This window comes from Vicia villosa, linkage group LG3 (genome assembly GCF_029867415.1).
Source record: "Vicia villosa cultivar HV-30 ecotype Madison, WI linkage group LG3, Vvil1.0, whole genome shotgun sequence".
Taxonomy (NCBI): Eukaryota; Viridiplantae; Streptophyta; class Magnoliopsida; order Fabales; family Fabaceae; genus Vicia; species Vicia villosa.
In genome coordinates, this window is record NC_081182.1 from 23,099,895 (window position 1) to 23,120,486 (window position 20,592).

The window sequence follows — 20,592 nt, forward strand, 5'->3', positions numbered from 1 at the left end:
CTTCTATATATAAGCAAGTCTTAAGTCGGAAGACAATTCAAAAAAATTCACCACCCAAACACTTTAATTTTGAAAGAAACATCCAACTTCTAAATTAAAGACAATGCGACATCGTTCTTATTAAAAGGGCCGAACGGAATGCGCTTCCCGACATAATGCCAATAACAAGAGGCAACGAAAAATTCCCCATTCGGCGAAATAATCCACGTAGTGGCATCCTTCACGTCACATAACACCCCACAACCATTAAGAAAATTCTGAAAACAAGTGAACTCCAACCTAGAGGACGCTTCGGTAAAATTAGGCAACGATATACCGCAATTCCCCCATTTCCAAACCCTGTGCTCCCACCCACCCATACTCGCTATCGACAAGTTTTTCAAAGATGAGGCAAAAAAATAAGTCCAGGAATTCCTCTTTCAAGCAAAAATCCACACTTCACCTCGCTTTCCAAAAAGGAGTTGTGAATCCATTACCCACCTTAAAACGACAATGAGACACCATAGGATCTTCACCCAAACACTTTCCCACCGAAATTAAATCTTTCCACCACTAAGAAGAAGAAGAAGGAATAGATAAGAAAGAATTCATACATCCACAAAAGATCTTCATGGATACGTCGCCATAACGAGCTTTCCACAATTTATGCCAAAGCGGATCGTGCCCCTTAAGAATTCTCCATCTCCATTTGTTAAGCAAAGCCAAATTGAAATCCGTTATGTTTTTGATGCCAAGCCCTCCCTTATCAATCGGAAGACAAACATTCTTCCAACTAACCCAATGAGTCCTCCTCTTACTATCCTCCACCCAAAGGAAATTACTTTGCATCCTAGTAAATTCCTTAGCCACCATTATCGGCATTATATAAAACGACATCGTGAAAATGGTGAGCGAACTTAAAATGGATTTCAAGAGAGTGATCCTACCACCCAAGTTAAGAAACCAATTCTTTCAACCCGCCAAACGCTTCTTCTTCTTTAACAAAAGAGGGATCCAAGAAGAGTATTTCCTAGGATTACAACCAATGATAATCCCAAGAAAAGAAAAAGAGCTTTCCTCCACTTTACAAGCAAGAACATAAGAAGCGGCTTGTAAAAAATTATTACTAACATTAATCCTAATCAATTTACTTTTATGGTAATTGATTCCGAGACCCGACGCTAACTCAAAAGCTTTCAACACCACTTTAAAAGCCCACACTTGACTCCAATAGCCTTCACCCACTAACAAAGTGTCATCCGCAAATTGAAGAATGTCAACCCCGCTACATCCATTAATCCCGACCCCTCTAAAATCACCATTCTCGAAGGATTTCCGCACAAGGCCCGTAAAACCCTCGGTAACCAACACTAAAAGAAAAGGAGAACATACAACTCCTCCCCTCTTTCCTTGCAAAATCCACAACTTCATTTGCCACCAAAACACCATCAAGAAGTTGTCTCCCCGACACAAAAGCGTTTTGGCACAGATAAATTATTGAGTGTAATACTTTTTTCAATCTACCCGCCAAAATTTTAGCAACCACTTTGTATAGACAACCCACCAAACAAATCGGCCTATAATCATCCAAGGAAATCGGGTTTGAAGACTTAGGAAAGTATATTAAGTTTTTTTACCGTTAATAAAATTAATCATAAAAAATGTTAATAATCACAAATATATAAAAACAATTACACTAAATGATTCAAATATGTTATTTGCCCTGTAGATAAATTATACTTAAACGTAAAATGAATCAGAAATATCTTGCACTTAACATAAAAAAATTATAAATCTTACTTTATATTACTTTAAAAAGAGAGCTAATATGAACTCAATGAAATTTAGAAATGAAGTTTGAGAAAAATAAAAAATATACCATTACATCCACATAAACTATTTAAAGATGATTTTACCTAGGGGTATATATGAGTTGGGTCAACTCATAAAACTCGGTCAAATTCGTCCATAAAACTCTATAAAGATGGGTTGGACAGGGTAATTGCGTGGATATGAATTTAAAAACTAAAAAACAAAATGTTTACTTCGTACCCCTACAATTATACTCATACTCCTACACACACAAAATTTGGACCAAATACCCTCGTGTAAATAGTTCAGATTTTAAAAATTTTCATTTTTCATATTTTAGAAAAATTACCCAAAAATATATAAACTGAAACACTTTTTCAAAGTCTTCCGGTTTAAAAAAAACACACTTGAACACTTAGAAAAAGAATTCCGATAATTTTCAAATTGTTTTTATAGTTGCATACCGGACCAGTGGTTTTTTTTTTTAATTCTAGTCTTTATGTAACAGTTTAAAACCGTTGTCTAAAGTGAATGACAAATAAAATAAAACCGTTGCCTAAAGTGTATTTGGCAAAAAAATCTATGTGGGTGTGAGAAAGATTAAGCAATCACCTTAGGCAACGGTTTCCTATGGACCAATAAATTTAGGCAACGGTTTATAATCGTTGTCTAAAATCTAGATTTTAAATAAAAAAAATTAAACCATTGGAACACTTTAAATAAGTAAGTTTTCTGGCATGCAACTTCAAACCCCACTTTAATCAATGTTAAAACTATCGGAATAATTTAACTAAGTGTTTCGGTATGCATTTTGAAAATTTTAACTATCAGAACTCTTTTTCCCAGTGTTCCGTATATTAAAAGTTAATTTTTTTTTTACCAAATTATTTTGAAAGTGTTTCGGTTTATATACCCCACTTTAATTTTTTTAACTATCAGAACTCTTTTCGGTTTACCAAATTTTTTTTGACAACTGTCGCATGAGGCAACATGGTGGTAAGCATCTTTGAACAAAGTAGGCCACCAAAATCCCGATTGAAGGACTTTTGTGGCCGTACGCAAACCATTAAAATGACCACCATAAGGCGAATTGTGGCAATGCCACAAAATGCTTTTCGCCTCCTCATCCGCGACACATCTTCTCAGAAGATTGTCACTACTCAACTTAAATAAGTGAGGATCATCCCAAACATAGAAATTAGCATCGTTCAAAAACTTTTTTCTTTGATTCCAAGTTAGATCCTCCGGTATCCAGCCAGATGCTTTGTGATTAGCCATATCTGCGAACCAGGGTCTAACTTCTTGTACCATGTACAGTTTTTCATCGGGGAATTCTTCCCTCACTTCTTTTTCATTGTTTGTCACCTCGGTATTCACTAACCGAGACAAATGATCCGCAATCAAATTTTCTGTACCTTTCTTATCTTTCACTTCAAGATCAAACTCTTGAAGCAAAAGAATCCACCGAATAAGCCTCTGTTTTGAATCAGGCTTGGTGAGAAGATATTTGATTGCGGCATGATCAGTATAACACACCACTTTAGAACCAATGAGGTAAGAGCGAAACTTTTCCAATGCAAATACAATTGCGAGCAATTCTTTTTCGGTAGTGGCATAGTTAACCTGTGCCTCATTTAAAACTTTGCTCGCATAATGTATAGCATGGAATTGTTTGTTCTTCCTTTGGCCTAAGACCGCACCAACCGCATAGTCACTCACATCGCACATGAGTTCAAACTCAAGCGACCAATTAGGAGCGACAATTATGGGTGTGGTGGTCAAATTTGCTTTAAGTTCTAGGAAAGCTTTTAGACATGATTCATCAAAATTAAATTCCATACCTTTGTTGAGCAAATTACTCAAAGGCTTTGCGACCTTGGAGAAATCCTTGATGAATCTTCTATAGAACCCAGCATGTCCCAAGAAGCTCCTTATGCCTTTCACATTCACCGGAGGGGGAAGCTTTTCAATAACTTCAATTTTTGCCGGATCGACCTCAAGCCCCTTTGAAGAAACCTTGTGGCCAAGAACAATCCCATCCGTCACCATGAAAGTGCATTTCTCCCAGTTGAGAACCAAATTTGTCTCAATGCATCTCTCCATCACCACATCAAGGTTCTTCAAGCACAAGTCAAATGATGACCCGTACACAGAAAAATCATCCATGAACACCTCAATGCTTTTTTCGATCAAATCTGAGAAAATAGCTTGCATGCACCTTTGAAATGTTGCAGGAGCATTACATAGTCCAAATGGCATTCTTCGGTATGCAAAAACGCCAAAAGGACATGTAAAAGCAGTTTTCTCGTGGTCCGCCGGATTCACTGATATTTGATTGTATCCCGAATAACCATCCAAGAAACAATAGAAATTTCTTCCGGCTAACCTCTCTAACATTTGATCCATAAAAGGTAATGGAAAGTGATCTTTTCTTGTTGCTTGGTTCAATCTCCTATAATCAATACACATTCGCCACCCGGTCACCGCTCTCGAAGGAATCAACTCGTTCTTCTCATTTCTCACAACTGTCAATCCACCCTTCTTAGGAACCACGTGCACCGGGCTCACCCATTCACTATCGGAGATGGGATAAATCATCCCCGCCTCTAATAACTTCACAACCTCTTTTCTAACAACTTCTTTCATGGTTGGATTCAATCGCCTTTGAGGTTGTGCCACGGGCCGAAAATCTTCTTCTAACATAATCTTATGCATACAATAGGCCGGACTAATACCCTTCAAGTCGGATAAAACCCATCCTATTGCTTCTTGATTCTTTGTCAACACTTCCTTCAATCGATGCTCTTCCTTGTTAGACAAACCACTATTAATGATAACCGGCTTAGTAGAATTGTCACCGAGAAACACGTATTTCAAGTGAGATGGTAACACATTCAACTCCACCTTTTGCTCTTCAACTTTAGGTTCATCCTTCAACTCTTCAATTTGAGTTTCAAATGGATTCATCTCCTCACAAGCCTCTAAATTTCTCAAGCAATCTTCAATTTCCTTCTCTTGATCTTTGGTGAGAACTTCGAGAGCTTCCATTAAAGTCTTCTCAAGAGGATTCGACAAGTGCATTTGATTCTCCACTTTCATAATAGCCCTTTCGGTAGCATCGATTCTAAAACAATCATCCTCATCATTAGGATGCTTGATGGCTTCAAAGAGATCAAGACATAATTCTTCATCTTGGTACCTTAATTTCATTAAGCCATCATCAATATCTATCATCATTCGGGCCGTCTTCATAAAAGGCCTTCCTAAGATCAATGGAATCTCAGGATCTTCTTCCATGTCTATGACAATAAAATCAACAGGATACCAAAATTTGTCAACCTTGACAAGCAAGTCTTCCGCAACTCCATGAGGATGAGCTGTGGATTTATCTGCTAATGATAACGTCATTCTTGTCGGCTTCAAATCGTTGATTCCTAATCTTCTCACCATAGACAATGGGATCAAATTAATGCTAGAACCGGTATCGACCAAACCTTTGCCTATGTGAACATTTCCAATAGACACCGGTAAGGTTACCCGCCCAGGATCATTCGATTTTATCGGAGTAGTGCGTTGAATTAACGCATTACAACAAGAGCTCACCGTTACTACCTCCTGATCCAAGAATCTTCTCTTCTTAGTGATGATGTCTTTGATGAATTTTGCATACATCGGCATTTGCTCTAATGCTTCGGAAAAAGGAACATTAATTTGCAACTTGCTAAAAATATCCAAGAACCGAGCATAGTGCTTTGCATCTTCTTTCTTTGACGGACCGGGAGGGTAAGGTAATTTCTTCACTTGTATAGAATCATCCACCTTCTTCTTTCCCTTTTCACTCACACTCAATTTTTTTCTCTCTTTTTCTACAACTTTCTCAAGAGTTTCTTTTTCCACTAATTCTTTCTCTTTCTCATTTTCAACTAAATCACCCTCAACATTTTTTTCTACTTCAATCACCCTATCTTTTTCACTCTCAACAATTTCCTCCTCAACTATTTCTCCTACACCCATATCAATATTTCTACCGCTACGAGTTAGAATTGACTTACAATGCTCACGAGGATTTTCTTGTGTAGTAGCCGGAAAAGGACCTTTGTTTTGATCGGCAAGTTGCTTTGACAATTGCCCGACTTGAGTTTCAAGGTTCTTAATTGCGGCATCCGTACTCTTTTGGCTTGCAATTTGCAATTGCATGAATTGGCTAAGAGTGTCCTCGATAGAAAGCTTTGTTTGTTGAGGTTGTTGATTGTAACCGCCTTGGTAAGGATTTTGACGATTCGATGGGCCCGCTTCCGGCCTCCATCCTTGTTGATAACCTTGATTACCTCTTTGTTGGTAACCTTGGTTATTGTTGTAAGGTTGTTGTTGTTGTCTTCCACCATATCCTTGATTAGGATTAGACACATAATTCACCTCTTCACCCGGTGGAGGACAAAAACCTGTTTGATGGTCACCCCTACACAATTCACAACACATCACATGTTGATTTTTAGAAGGGCTCCCATTTATCTCTTTGATTTGTTGAGGGAGTTTTGACATTTGTTGAGTGAGCAATTCTACTTGTTGTGTCAATAACTTGTTTTGAGCAAGTATTGCATCACTAGTATTCAATTCAAGAACTCCCGGTTTTCTTTGCAATGCACTACGGTTGTGTTGCCCTTGATGATCATTCAAAGCCATTCTATCAATGATAGCAATCGCTTCTGCAGCAGTTTTTGACATCAACGAACCACCCGCGGTAGCATCTAAAAGAGTTTTTGGTTGAGGTTGGAGTCCATTTCTAAAGATATGGATTTGAGACAACTCATCAAACCCATGACCTTTGCACTTTCTAACCATGGACTTGAACCTCTCCCATGCTTCATTGAGAGATTCATTCGACCCTTGAGAGAACACCGCAATAGAAGTTTTCGCTTCCATGAACCTATTGTGAGGAAAGAACCGATCCAAGAACTTCTCTTCTAACTCGTTCCAATTTGTCATGACATTATTAGGTTGATCAAGGTACCATTCCTTAGCTTTTCCAATTAAGGAATGAGGAAAAAGTCTCCTGAACACCTGTTCTTCTTGGTCTTCCGGAGCACCAATTGTTCCGGCGATCTCGTAGAACTTTGTTAGATGAGTAAATGGATCCTCGTGATCTGCCCCTGTGAAAGGATTCTGATAAAGTAATTGAAGTAACCCCGTTTTCATCTCGGAGTTTCTTCCATTGGCTTGATCACGAGCAAATTGTGCATTGAGTCGAGGGCTATTAACACAAGGCCCTCGAGCTGGAACATTAGGAATCTCTCCTGCCATTTCTCCCTCAACTAAGTTTTCAACCGGAGTTGAAGAAGAAGATGCCTCTTGTTGTTGTCTTCTTTCCCTAGCTAGTTGTCTCCTCCTACGAGTTTTGCTATTCTCTCTACGAGCAGTCCTCTCAATCTCAGGATCAAAAAGGAGTTGATCTGCAGGTACACGTCCTCGCATAAACTGTAATCTGAAAAACTAACCAAGCAAATTAACAAACACAAGGAAAATAAATTTAGAAACAAGATATTAATTATAAGACTCAATACAAAACAAACTATTGCAATGCTTGCAATATCTAAACAACAATCCCCGGCAACGGCGCCATTTTGTTGAAAGAGTATTGTGGTGTACTTTTCGTTATTATCGTATCCACAGGGATTATTGCGATATCACCGCCGTTCTATAGCCTATTTTGTCTTGAGTTAATGTTACTTTAAATTTGGGTTTGCAAAAGGTCATTCAATTCTTTTAGTAGCAAAGAGTAAATTAATGAAAGTTCTAAGTTAAAGAAAATGTATCAAGATTCGATTTCATCGACCTAAATTTGTATGTCTCCTTATAAATATACGTATATGAACATGGTAACGATCAACATAATTACGTATCGACGCCTATATCGTCCGTGTCCGCAACGATATAGTTAGATTTACCGTATTGTTTAACCGACGATTTCTCCACCGTTTAAACAATACAAATAACGTTTTAAAACCGATACTAAGTAAGCATCAAACGCTAAATCCATGTCTGCAATTTATAGTTTGATAGATGATAAAGTTAGATCTAGATACAAATATTGATGTCTCAAACACTTATACCAAAGAAAAGGCTTTAATAAACAAACTAAACCATCTATATTGATCATCACTTGTTCATACACATATATTCACAAGAAAAACCTACAAAAGGCTAGGAAGATTACATCTTATCTTGATACAAAAGAGATTTAGCTATCCATGAAAATGGTAGCTTGCTCAAGAAGTAAAGGATGAAGATCAACAAGCATCAAAGGCGATTAATCGACGATCAAAGCTTCCAATCTTCGATTCTTTGTTTGCTACAGTGCACAAGTGTTCTTTAGCTCTCAAAATCAACCAACTAACCTAAAATATCTGAAAACTCCTTTATATAGTATTTCTGAAATCTGTCCAGGGCGCGTCGCGCCCTCCAGCGCGCTTCGCGCCAATACACTTAAAATTATAAACCGCCCATGCGCGTGACGCGCGCAACTCTCTGTCTGGAAGCTCCAAAATATCTTGCCCAGGGCGCGACGCGCCCACATCCCAGCGCGACGCGCGCATACTTCTGCCAGGCACTCTCTTGCAAAGCTCAAAACAAGCTCCAAACTTCCCCAAAATTGGCTAAAACCTACAAAATCATAACTAAAACACATATTAACATAAAATGAAAGCTTAATATTATAAACCATAAATAATTATCTAAAACTTCAGGGAATTGTACGAATATCCGATAAAAACGGTCGAAAGGTGCCATTAATTAAACTAAATATAAACACAAATTGGCACCTAACAACAGGGTAATTGCGTGGATATGAATTTAAAAACTAAAAAACAAAATGTTTACTTCGTACCCCTACAATTATACTCATACTCCTACACACACAAAATTTGGACCAAATACCCTCGTGTAAATAGTTCAGATTTTAAAAATTTTCATTTTTCATATTTTAGAAAAATTACCCAAAAATATATAAACTGAAACACTTTTTCAAAGTCTTCCGGTTTAAAAAAAACACACTTGAACACTTAGAAAAAGAATTCCGATAATTTTCAAATTGTTTTTATAGTTGCATACCGGACCAGTGGTTTTTTTTTTTAATTCTAGTCTTTATGTAACAGTTTAAAACCGTTGTCTAAAGTGAATGACAAATAAAATAAAACCGTTGCCTAAAGTGTATTTGGCAAAAAAATCTATGTGGGTGTGAGAAAGATTAAGCAATCACCTTAGGCAACGGTTTCCTATGGACCAATAAATTTAGGCAACGGTTTATAATCGTTGTCTAAAATCTAGATTTTAAATAAAAAAAATTAAACCATTGGAACACTTTAAATAAGTAAGTTTTCTGGCATGCAACTTCAAACCCCACTTTAATCAATGTTAAAACTATCGGAATAATTTAACTAAGTGTTTCGGTATGCATTTTGAAAATTTTAACTATCAGAACTCTTTTTCCCAGTGTTCCGTATATTAAAAGTTAATTTTTTTTTTACCAAATTATTTTGAAAGTGTTTCGGTTTATATACTTTTGGGCGTTCCAGAAGCTTTTCAGAAATGTGAGGAAAAAGTGAATTTTTTTAAAATATGAACTATTTATACAAGGGTATTTCAGTCCCAAAAAAATCATGTAGGACTATGGGTATAGTTGTAGGGGTACGAAGTATAATATTCCTAAAACACTCATTAAAAAAATCGAGTTTCAAGTAAAGCCCGACCCAAACAACCCACTAACTCACTAATCAAATATTTATTATTATAATTTTAATGATTTTGATGAATATTAACTTTGTTGTTGTGATTTTAGTGCGATGGATTTGTAGACGTGCGATAGATTTATCCTAACTGGCTCATCAATGTAACGGGTGGTTAATTTACCTCACTCAAACCGGGACAATTTTTCTTCCCACCCTTGTATGTTCTCCAACAACTTACGCGAAATTTCCAAAATGCTCCATATTTTCGGAGATGCATCTCTAGACGCAAAGAATCTCAATTTTTCCACAAAAATATTCAAAGATGCATCTACGAAGTCATCTTTAGGGTGGATTCGGAGATGCATCTCCGAACTAGACCTTTTCAGAACTCACCCAAGACATCATCAATGGACACATGATAGTAAAATAAAAAATATACAAACACCAACATCAATATTGCATTAAATAAAAACATTCATTACATAGATATCCATTAAAATAAATTCAATATTAAATAACCATTTTATCGGAACATTGAAACATAATGATTATATCCTCGACGGATCTTTAAATCTTCTCATCAACTTCAATCTGACCCTTTGATTCATAACGAAGAAAATACTCCACATAACTTTAGATCTTCATCCGTTTTCAATTCAAGGTTGGTGAAATGGACATTCATTTCGCTGTCAAATGAGGGTGAGCGATACTCGACTTTGATAACTCTACGATATTTTGTAGAGCGCAACAGAGTATTCAATTTGGATGTCAGATCTGCGAGGTTTGTTTCCTCGGTGACTCCTAAACGGAAGCGCTGATTTCTCGCCATTGAAATACCCAAATGCTAGGTGGGGATATGAAGTCATTCTCTCTGGTTTTAGTATTTCGGTGCAACATATAAGGGTTGAGACACACCATATTTATACAAGTATTGGGTAACTTGGACCGCAAAATTCTTATCATGTGTCAGGTAAGACTTAAAAAATGCGTATCTGAATAAATTACACGTTTTATTACAAAAGGGTGAGTTGTGATACACATATTCGAATTAACCAGACATTTAATTTCAAAAAGAGTGACTTCAGAGTAACATTTTCAAAGTCTTCACTGAACCAGAAGAACTAGAACGCTTGTTAACATGCACATGCAAAGTAAACATAAGTAAACCATAAAATGAAGATGTATTAAATTTTATCAAAATTAATACATACAAAAAGTGTATCGATTATAATCTAAAATGCATCAAAAGATCCAGTACCACATGACTCTTCAACTGGTTCCTCCTTTGACGCTTTCTTATTTGTTTCTCTTTGAAGCTTCATCAACTTGGTGAAATTTATCATCCTCTATGTAAATTGATTCGGCCAAGTTTTTGCCTCAATTGTTGAATGTGTTGTCCACTCGATTGATGTAGCTGGAATTAGACACCCGAGTTTCAAATAAACCTGAACAAAATGTAGACCCTTTGAAAGAAACACTATGCATATGATGCATCCGACACCATTTTTAGGTGGACCATTGCGTAACAGGAAAAATGTCTCTGATAACCCATGTGTTGTCAGATCAATACATACTCGGTCATATGCACTTGCTATCAAGTAGCCGATTTTAGGAAAACACATCCATTTTGAAATGATGCCTTACCACTAGGACAAGGTATAAGTTCACTGTGAACAGAATATAAAAAAATTGGACTCGTATAACTTTGTGTAGAATTCCCTATGCATCATCAACTCTTTCAAACGTACGATGCAGAGAAGTGGGCGATCCTCCTCAAATTTACCAAGAAATCCTGATATAGCCCAATAACCATAATTACCAGCGTCCCCAACATTCGCAATTCACTCAATGTGTTTGTGCATAAAAAGCGGCATTTCATCAATGAATTCAATCCCAGACATAGGTGGTAGTGGAGGTGGTGGAGGAGGATGTGGAGGTGGTTTGCTAATGCGAGCACCCTTTTGAACACTTTTTGAGATTTTGGAGTTGGAGAATTTGGGAAATATGAATCAACATGTTCAAAGTATGATGGAGACCGCTTTGTTGAATTTTCATCTCGAGTCGGTTTTACATTTTTTAGGGGGAACTTTGGTTTTAACCAGTTGCGAATGTGGTTTCAAATATGTGGTTTCCGAATATGCAATCTTCTGCAACTACTCTTTGACGTGCAACTTTATGGTGTCATCCACCTTTGCAAATCTATCTTGGATTATTTCCCACTCAATCTGGATGCTTATACCGGTGTTACCATCCTTCATCACACTATCATCATCAAAACATAGTCTTTTCCAATGACTATACACTTCATCCATACGTATCAGGAAATTAATCTATCTTTTTTGCAAAGAGACAAACACATGGAAGACCCTAGGTCTTCCTAACTGTGCATCCACACTTTGTCGAGTTCGTAGATATATGTTCAACTCGCTTTGCTTCGTGAAAGATGAAATTTAATGTCGGCCACGAGACGCATCCAACCAAATGTGAATAGAGAATTTTATCTTTGAATCTATGTTCTTGAACCATTATGCTCCGACCAAAAATGGTTTGTATTTCAGAATGTTGATTTTGGATCATTTGGTTCACATGTCCCAATATTTACAGAAATCACCTTTACTATCATCCAACTATTTCTTCAATGTCGAATACGCTGATTCAAATCTGTTAGTTGTTGTAGTACCGAGGTGTTTAAACTGATCGGTCTATGCACAGACAATCTTCTTCTTCACTTGGTCCATGCACTGTGTAGCGAAAGCTCGATTTGCTTCAGAGAACCAAGTCAGAAGAAAATTTCTTAGTTTCGCTAGCAGCAAGCAAAAACGTAGGAGATTCGCTGCAGCGAACCATATTTTGCTGTAGCGTACGTTGGCGGTTTCTGGAAGATATTTAAAATACTTATCGTTGAAGAAAGGAAGTCCGTTGTAGCGAACCATATTTCGTTGTAGCAAACTTTGGCGGTTTGCTGAAGGCGGTTCAAACTGAAAGACTTAAAGATGAAGAAACGTAGTTCTCTGCAGCAAACCATACTTCGCATAGCGAACTAAGGCGGCCAGAACTGCTATAAATAGAGCAGAAACTAGTTCAGAAAGCATTCATTCAGTTTTTATTGAAATACATTATAGATTTGTAATAGAGGTAGGAACAGAAGAGGCTTTAGGGAGAAGAAGTTGGAAACACATCAAGAGTCGCGAAATCGTCGATGATGTCGTTTCAACTTAATTCCTCCATTGTTCCTCAAGCTACCATGAGTAGCTAAATCCCTCTCTTGTTGGGATTGGTTGTAGTTCACCGAAACAGTATGTATTTTCTTTGATCATGGCGTTATATATAATTTACGTTTGAATCATTATCGTTGTTATCTTCGTTTTCCCGTTTATTTCATGGATTGAATTGATATTGACAAATACAATTCTAGTCTCAATCCAAGATAAAAACTATTAAACTCTAAATGCTAGACATATATTTAGGTTTAATATTCACTCTAAAAGTATTGAATCTTAATGCTACCGTATCGTTTAATAGGCTGAGAAATCGTTGATTAAACCATAAGGTAGAAATCTCAACAAATGTTTAGACATGAACTTTGTTAGTGAGCAATATGTGATGATAATGAAACAAGCTTAAATTGTGTATAACTAATCTGAGATTTTCATATTGAATCGATGGATGAAAACTAATTCCCAACAAGTTTATTCCTCTGAATTTATCTTTCGCTATTTACGTAATTTTTACTTTCTGTAACTTTAAACCAAACAAACTGGAAACTTTATGCTTAAAACTATAGAAATTGTTGAATGGTTTTGATATCGCTCCAATCCCTGTGGATTCGATAATACACAATACTTACATTTGATTTTACTCAAACATCAAATTGACGCTGTTGGCGGGGATTGGCGTTTAAGATATAAAAACATCGCAATAGTTTATATACTTCAAGTGTGTGGTTAGGTGTAAACTTTCTGTTTATGCTTCAAAGCATGGCAACTCTTCATGGAAATCAAGAGGTTCTCACCCAATTAATGGAAGAATTAACCAAGAAATTATCCAATCTTCCACAACAAGTTGCCTTTTGTGAGCTTTGTACTGGTGGCCATTGTCATACCCCAATTTTTGACCCTAAGATCATACATTATTTGCATATCAATCATTAATCAAGAGTTTCACCTTAAAAGCTCTGCTCTCGGTGTTGTGCTCAATTCATCTGCAAGGGAATCATCAAGCACCCATGTTTAGTCTTGTATATATTGTTTTACTAACCAAAATACCAAAAATATTGCCTTGTGCTTTTGTATGTATGTGTTTTGTAGGTACCAAGTCAAAACATCCATCAAAAGGGCATTTTTCAACAATTTCACTATGCAAATCGATTTGCATAAGGTGTAAATCGATTTACACAACTGATTTTTGCCCAGATTTGCTTCTGCCAACAGTGCAAATCGATTTGCATAAGACAGCAATCGATTTGCATAACTGATTTTTCCGCAGATTTTGCCTTTTTCAGCTATGTAAATAGATTTGCATAAGATGCAAATCGATTGCACCAGTGCGAATTTGGAAAAATGAAGGCAAATTTCAGCTTTTGAAAGTGTTGACATCATTTGCAAGCATGGGAAGCATGACTTAGTTCTCACATTGGATTTCCTACATCATTTTATCATGAGCCCTCATGTGATTGCATCAAGACCATTGGATTTCATTTTTGGCTCCAAAACCTTTCTCCAAGCCTAATTCTATTTTCCAATCCTAACTCCAAGCCACAAAAATTCCCAAGCCTAGCTCCTATAAATTTAGGCATCCCCCTCTTCATTTTTCAAGCTTTGATAGCCAAGAAAACTCTTGCTCTTTCTCTCCTCACCTCTTCCAAACCCCTCACTCAAAGCTCTTTTTCTTCCACACAAATTAGTGAGTCACATCTTGAACCTCACTAATTTAGAGCTAAACCTCAACCTAAACACTACTTTCTTCATCAATAGTGAGAGATCAAGGCTTGTGGTTGTGTGTTCTTGAAGAAGATTCAAAGTTTGTGAAAGATTTGGTAAAATTCTAGATCCTTCCCATAATTCAAGATGTGATCCATTGTTGTTTATGCTTGATGCACCTTTGGTGCTACATTGATGAGATTTGCTTGCTTACTTGATACATTTTCGTGCACAAATAGATCCAGGATCTCAAGGTGTTTGATTTTATGTTTAAACTAGTTTTACTCCTTTTGATTGCTGTTTTTTTGAAAAAATTGCCTAGTGCAATCGATTGCTCTCTTGCTGCAATCGATTGCACAGTTGAAAAACTGCGCAGATTTTGAAAATTGAAGAAGGAGCAATCGATATTTTCTTTTGATATTTTCTTTGAATCACAAGTTAGAGGCCTAATTTCTCTCTAATTTCAATGGACTTAGGGCGTCGATAGGATGAGAATCCAAATCCGCAAAATTATGTGATTGAAATTATGGATGAAAGGAGCTTTTAATGTGGTTCCATCTTTTACTTCTCTTTATTTTGATCGATGAAAGTCTTAATACCTTGAGAATTCTTATGGATTCTTGGTAAAGACTAGATCACCCACCATTTTTCTTTTCGTGCGGTATTGCTTTCGGAGAGTGATCTACATATCGCTTCTCTCGCATGCATTAGCACATAAAGTTTTGACCGGCCTCGTTGTAGGGTGATTTCTACATAAATCACTTGGCGATCTGCTTAACATAGCGCAATATTTCGTGTCCCGAATCAAAAGGATCAAATATGGAAGAGAATTGTATGCGGTTGATTTAAGACTTGTGGAGGTTTTTATCGTGTAGTTGCTATGATTTTATCAAGCTTCTGATAAACCCCATTGAATTTAAATCCGAGAACATCATTCACTCACCATCGATCTTTATTACTAACTTTGATAACATACTTGACAAGTTTCAAGATGGTTATCTTTAACATCTAACAATTGACTTTAATTTCCGCAATTTACTATATCGCTCTTTATATTTCTCGCTTTATCGCTTTATTTTATCATTTCATCATATTTACATTCCACCATTTTCCTTTTGCCCATTTGGACGTATGTTTATGCTTCCGCTATTTTTCTTTTGTCCACTTGGACCATACTTTATTTTTATGCTAAAACACTAATAAATAACAAAAATCTAAAAAATACCTAAGGCTCTCTTTTGGACTATTGGTTACTATCCCTAGCATTTTGGAGATTCGGACTTATGGACTTAGTACCTCTGGACCCTTATTCTGTTGTTACTCTGCTGTTATTCTGTCTGTCTGGCATTGGATTGTTGTCTATTTGTATGTGCAGGTACTTCCTTGAAAGCCCTTGATGGTTAATTCCAAGGCATTGAGATAAGGATTTTACCCGAAAACAGCTGTTACTCTGCCCGATTTTCGTCAGAATTTTAATGTGCTTAATGCGAAGTGGTGCTAAGATAATAAGTTCATCTGGATCCCCAAGTGGTAATGTTTTGGTTTGGTATTGATAAGTCCAAAGGATGGGAAATCTACCTTGACTCATAATGTCAAGTGTTGGCTTCTTTCTTCGGTTAGACCGTTTCTCTCCTTAGCTTTTATTTTACGCAATAGGAATAGCCTCTTCATCTCCTCCCACTTCTTAAATTTTCAAAATCTTCTCTCTTTTTTTACAAAACCTTCTTATGTTTGCAACCTTTTCAAAACCTTTCTTTAAAAATATCTTTTGCCTTTAATGGCCTTTTTCTTCAAAAGTTTAGACACGACTAATTGTCGAATCGAGTGGCGATACCCCTTTGATTTTGAAAATTGATTGATATAATGAGATCTTTTCCGCGTGAGAGAGCTAGTGGCATACTCGTTGATTTTATCCGAGTTGGAGCCCTTCTTTCATTAGCGATGCAAAGAACTCGTTTGTTCTCATGCTCAAAATCAATGGCTGAGTATTTCTCTCCAACGACGATAAAGTGTTTATTCATTTTTAAAATGTTTTCCCTTTTTAGCGGAACTACATTAGCTCTGACTTCTCCATTGCATCGAGGAGGTATGTAGGCACAAGGCTTAACGTCCTGCCGAGCTTATTTTAAAAATAAAACAAACTCCTTTTTTAGCACACACGACACAGATTTTCAAAAAGGTTCCTGTGGAGTACCACAGATATGAGGGGTGCTTAAAACCTTCCCCTTGTATAAACAACACCCGTACCTAAGATCTCTCTTGTTTTAAAAACAAACTTTGGGTTTTTTCGTTCTTTTCCCTTTTCCTTTGGAAAAAATAAAGCGCGGTGGCGACTTTCACTGAAATATTGAGTCGAGTCAATCCTATGGCTTCGATTTCAGATTTTCCCCGCTACAGCCATCAAATCAGATTTTTTTCCTCCGATTAATGAAGAAATTAATAATTTGGGAGGCAATTAGAATCCCTACCAAATTTGTACTCATCCTGACAAACTCTCAAAAATAGAAGACACACTGAATCAGTTTATGCAGCTGTCCATGGAAAACCAGAAAAATACTGATGCTTCAATCAGAAAACTTGAAATACAAGTAGGACAAATAGAAAAACAGCTGGCTAAACAACAAAAAGGAACCTTCACCATCAAAACTCAACATAATCCAAAAGAAACCTACAATCCAATCACAACAGAGAGTGGTGGAGAGGTTAAAACGAAAGTTGAGGAGAGTGTTGAAAAGGAGAAAGTTGTTGGTGAAAACCAAGTAGAAAAAGAAAAGATTGAGAAAAAGGAGGAAGAAAACAATGTTGATCCTGAAAGCCTTACATTACCAGTTATCATTGAAAATATCAAATTGGATAAAACTTTGATGGAACTTGATTCAAGAACCAATCTTCTTCCGCTGTCCTTCCTTGAATAGATCAGTAATTTGGATATAGAGCCTACAACAATGTTAAACAACAAGGAAGATCACTCCAAGACTGAAACTCCTGATGAAATAGGCCTAGAATTAGAGAGGAAAAATATGCCAAATGATGATGCTTTGAATAATTCATATAAACCACTGTAACACAGGCGTCGAGCTAATGACTTTAAACAAGCACTTGTTGGGAGGTAACCCAACCATTTATAGATTTTATTTCCTTTATGCATATTTAATGGAGTAGTATGAAGAAAATGGCATGGAATGGTACAAAGGAAATTCTGCAGAAAACTGAGTTTTGCAGAGTTTGCTACGCGAATACAGCAGAATCAGCAAAAAAAATCCAATCATGCCATCTTTTTCATCTTTGAATTTTGTGTGTTTTCATATAGTAGTTAGTTGTAGGTGATTAATGATCAATCCACGATATTTGTGCTTGAACATTTGTCCTCTAACATTAAGTTAAAAGAAAAAGCATATAGTGAAAGACCACCTTCACATGATTAAACAAAGGTACAATGGTAAGGACATGACTTGAAAGGATTGCACTATCCAAGGTATATGTTTACTGCTTTCTTAGAGTTTAGCATATACATGACATGAGTAAGCTGCATAAAACTAATCCATTCAATCCTATGCCATGACATGTCTCCTTATGAATCACTTAGTTCTAAACCATAAAAGTGAGGTAACCTTCCATTGTTCACCATATGCTTAGGAGACTGACAAACTCTTGTTTTAACTCGTTTGATTCATGCATAATCTTACAGTTATGTTGATATTTGTATATACATAAAAGGGATCAAGGCATTTTGTTGAAAAATTGAGCATAACTAGCAAGCCAAATATAACCTCAATATCCTTGAGAGAGTGATCATTTGCATCCCCTATTGAGCCATATGCTATGAATCTATCATTGCTGAACTGAACAAATACATTGAGTAAACCACTTAATGAATATTGTTCTATATCGTTGAAAATCATAAAAGTTCATATATGATAGATTCTACCTTTCCTTGAAAAGAACCTTGAAAACCATTAATATCCTTTGCTAAATCTTAAGGAGCATTCAAAGAAAAGTGAGGTTTTGTTCAAGTTGGGGAGAAAAAGAAAAAGTCCTGTTCCAAAGAAAAAGAAAAATAGGAATGTGTAAGAATCAAAAGAAAAAGAAAAGTAACAAAAGGAGAGAAACATGATTATCAAAAGAAAAATGTTCAAAGGATGAAACAAAAAAGGTTGGATGAGCAATATGTGTAAAAGAATCAACACTTATGAATGCTTCACAAAGAAAATACCAATTTGTTTCCATCAGCCATAGGAATAACACTTCATTACAACCATGAAAAGTCCTTGTGATCTATGTTTTTACATATCAACATATCTTGCTTGGATGAAAGTATGAATTGATCTAGATGTTAGCAAATTTGGCATGTGAGAGATCAACATACCTCATCATTTTCACTTATACAAAAAATTTGGTAAGTGTGATTCATGATTAACATGTTTAGTGCTTTGTATTGATTGACATGAATTTTATGTGGAAAACTTGTTTCATGAATATGTCTAAATGCTAAAGGAAGTCATAAAGCATCAACCCTTGGATGTTCAACTTCAAGAGCCATGTGCCTCAAGTACTTCAAAGAAGAATTTGGTTAATTATGTGAAGATTGGTATAGAAACTCTTGCTTTTGTTTTACTTTGATTGAGGACAAACAAAGATTCAAGTTAGGGAGAGTTTGATAAGTGTTTAATTCATATTAAAATATCATATTAACATATAGCACTTATCTTACTTATTTGACACATTTCTCACATAAAAACCCTCAATTATTGAATAAAGTATTATTGTGCAAGATTACTTGGTTTGGTTTGCATTTGTGCAGGATTTCGCCTTAAAGCAAGAACCAGCAAATAGGACATTCGTTGTAGCGAACTATATTTTGCTGTAGCGAACTCCAATGAAGTTAAAGGAAAATTCCAGAAAACAGATACTTCGCTGCAGCGAATGTGTAGCGAAAGCCCGATTCGTTGCAGCGAACCAAGTTAGAAGCAAATTTCTTAGTTTTGCTAGCAGCAAGCAATAACGCAGGAGATTCGCTGCAGCGAACCATATTTCGTTGTAGCGAACGCTGGCGGTTTCTGGAAGATATTTAAAATACTTAACACTGAAGAAAGGAAGTTCGTTGTAGCAAACCATATTTCGCTGTAGTGAACTTTGGCGGTCTGCTGAAGGAGGTTCAAACTGAAAGACTTAAAGATGAAGAAACGTAGTTTGCTGCAGTGAACTATGGCATCCATGACTGCTATAAATAGAGCAGAAACCAGTTCAGAAAGCATTCATTCAGTTTTTATTGAAATACATTATAGAATTGTAATAGAGGTAGGAGCAAAAGAGGTTTTTAGGGAGAAGAAGCTGGAAACACATCAAGAGTCGCGATGTCGTTTCAACATAATTCCTCCACTGTTCATCAAGCTACCATGAGTAGCTAAATCTCTCTCTTGTTGGGATTGGTCGTAGTTCACCAAAATAGTATGTATTTTCTTTGGTGTTATATATAATTTATGTTTGAATCATTATCGTTGTTATCTTTGTTTTACCGTTTATTTCATGGATTGAATTGATATTGATAAATACGATTCTAATCTCGATCTAAGATAACAACTATTAAACTCTAAATGTTAGACATTTTAATATTCACTCTAAAAGTATTGAATCTTAATGCTATCATATCATTTAATAGGCTGAGAAATCATCGATTAAACCATAAGGTAGAAATCTCAACAAATGTTTAGACATGAACTTTGTTGGTAAGCAATACGTGATGATAATGAAACAAGCTTAAATTGTGTATAACTGATCCGAGATTTGCATATTGAATCGGTGGATGAAAACCAATTCCCAACAAGTCTATTCCTTTGAATTTATATTTTGCTATTTACGTAATTTTTACTTTCCGTAACTTTAAACCAAACAAACTGGAAACTTTATGCTTAGAACTATAGAAAATGTTGAATGGTTTTGATATCGCTTCAATCCCTGTGGATACGATAATACACAATACTTACATTTGATTTTACTCAACATCAGCATGTTTTCTTGATCCTTCAACAAAGTCTTACACACTTCCAAAGCCCATATATTATTAACCTCTTTTATCGGATTCCAGAAATGCAAATCCCACTGAAAAAGTCTTCTCCGTAGAAGTAACACCAATCATTTTAAGAAGCGGAAACTTATAC

At 36.2% G+C, this 20,592-nt stretch overlaps 1 protein-coding gene across 1 annotated transcript; it reads right to left on the bottom strand.

Moving 5' to 3' along the window:
- Window positions 1-951: 951 nt before the first annotated feature.
- Window positions 952-1,428, bottom strand: LOC131657718 (uncharacterized). Its single transcript, XM_058927084.1, has one exon. The coding sequence runs from the start codon at window positions 1,426-1,428 to the stop codon at window positions 952-954; it is 477 nt and encodes a 158-aa protein (XP_058783067.1).
- Between the last annotated feature and the right edge of the window lie 19,164 nt (window positions 1,429-20,592).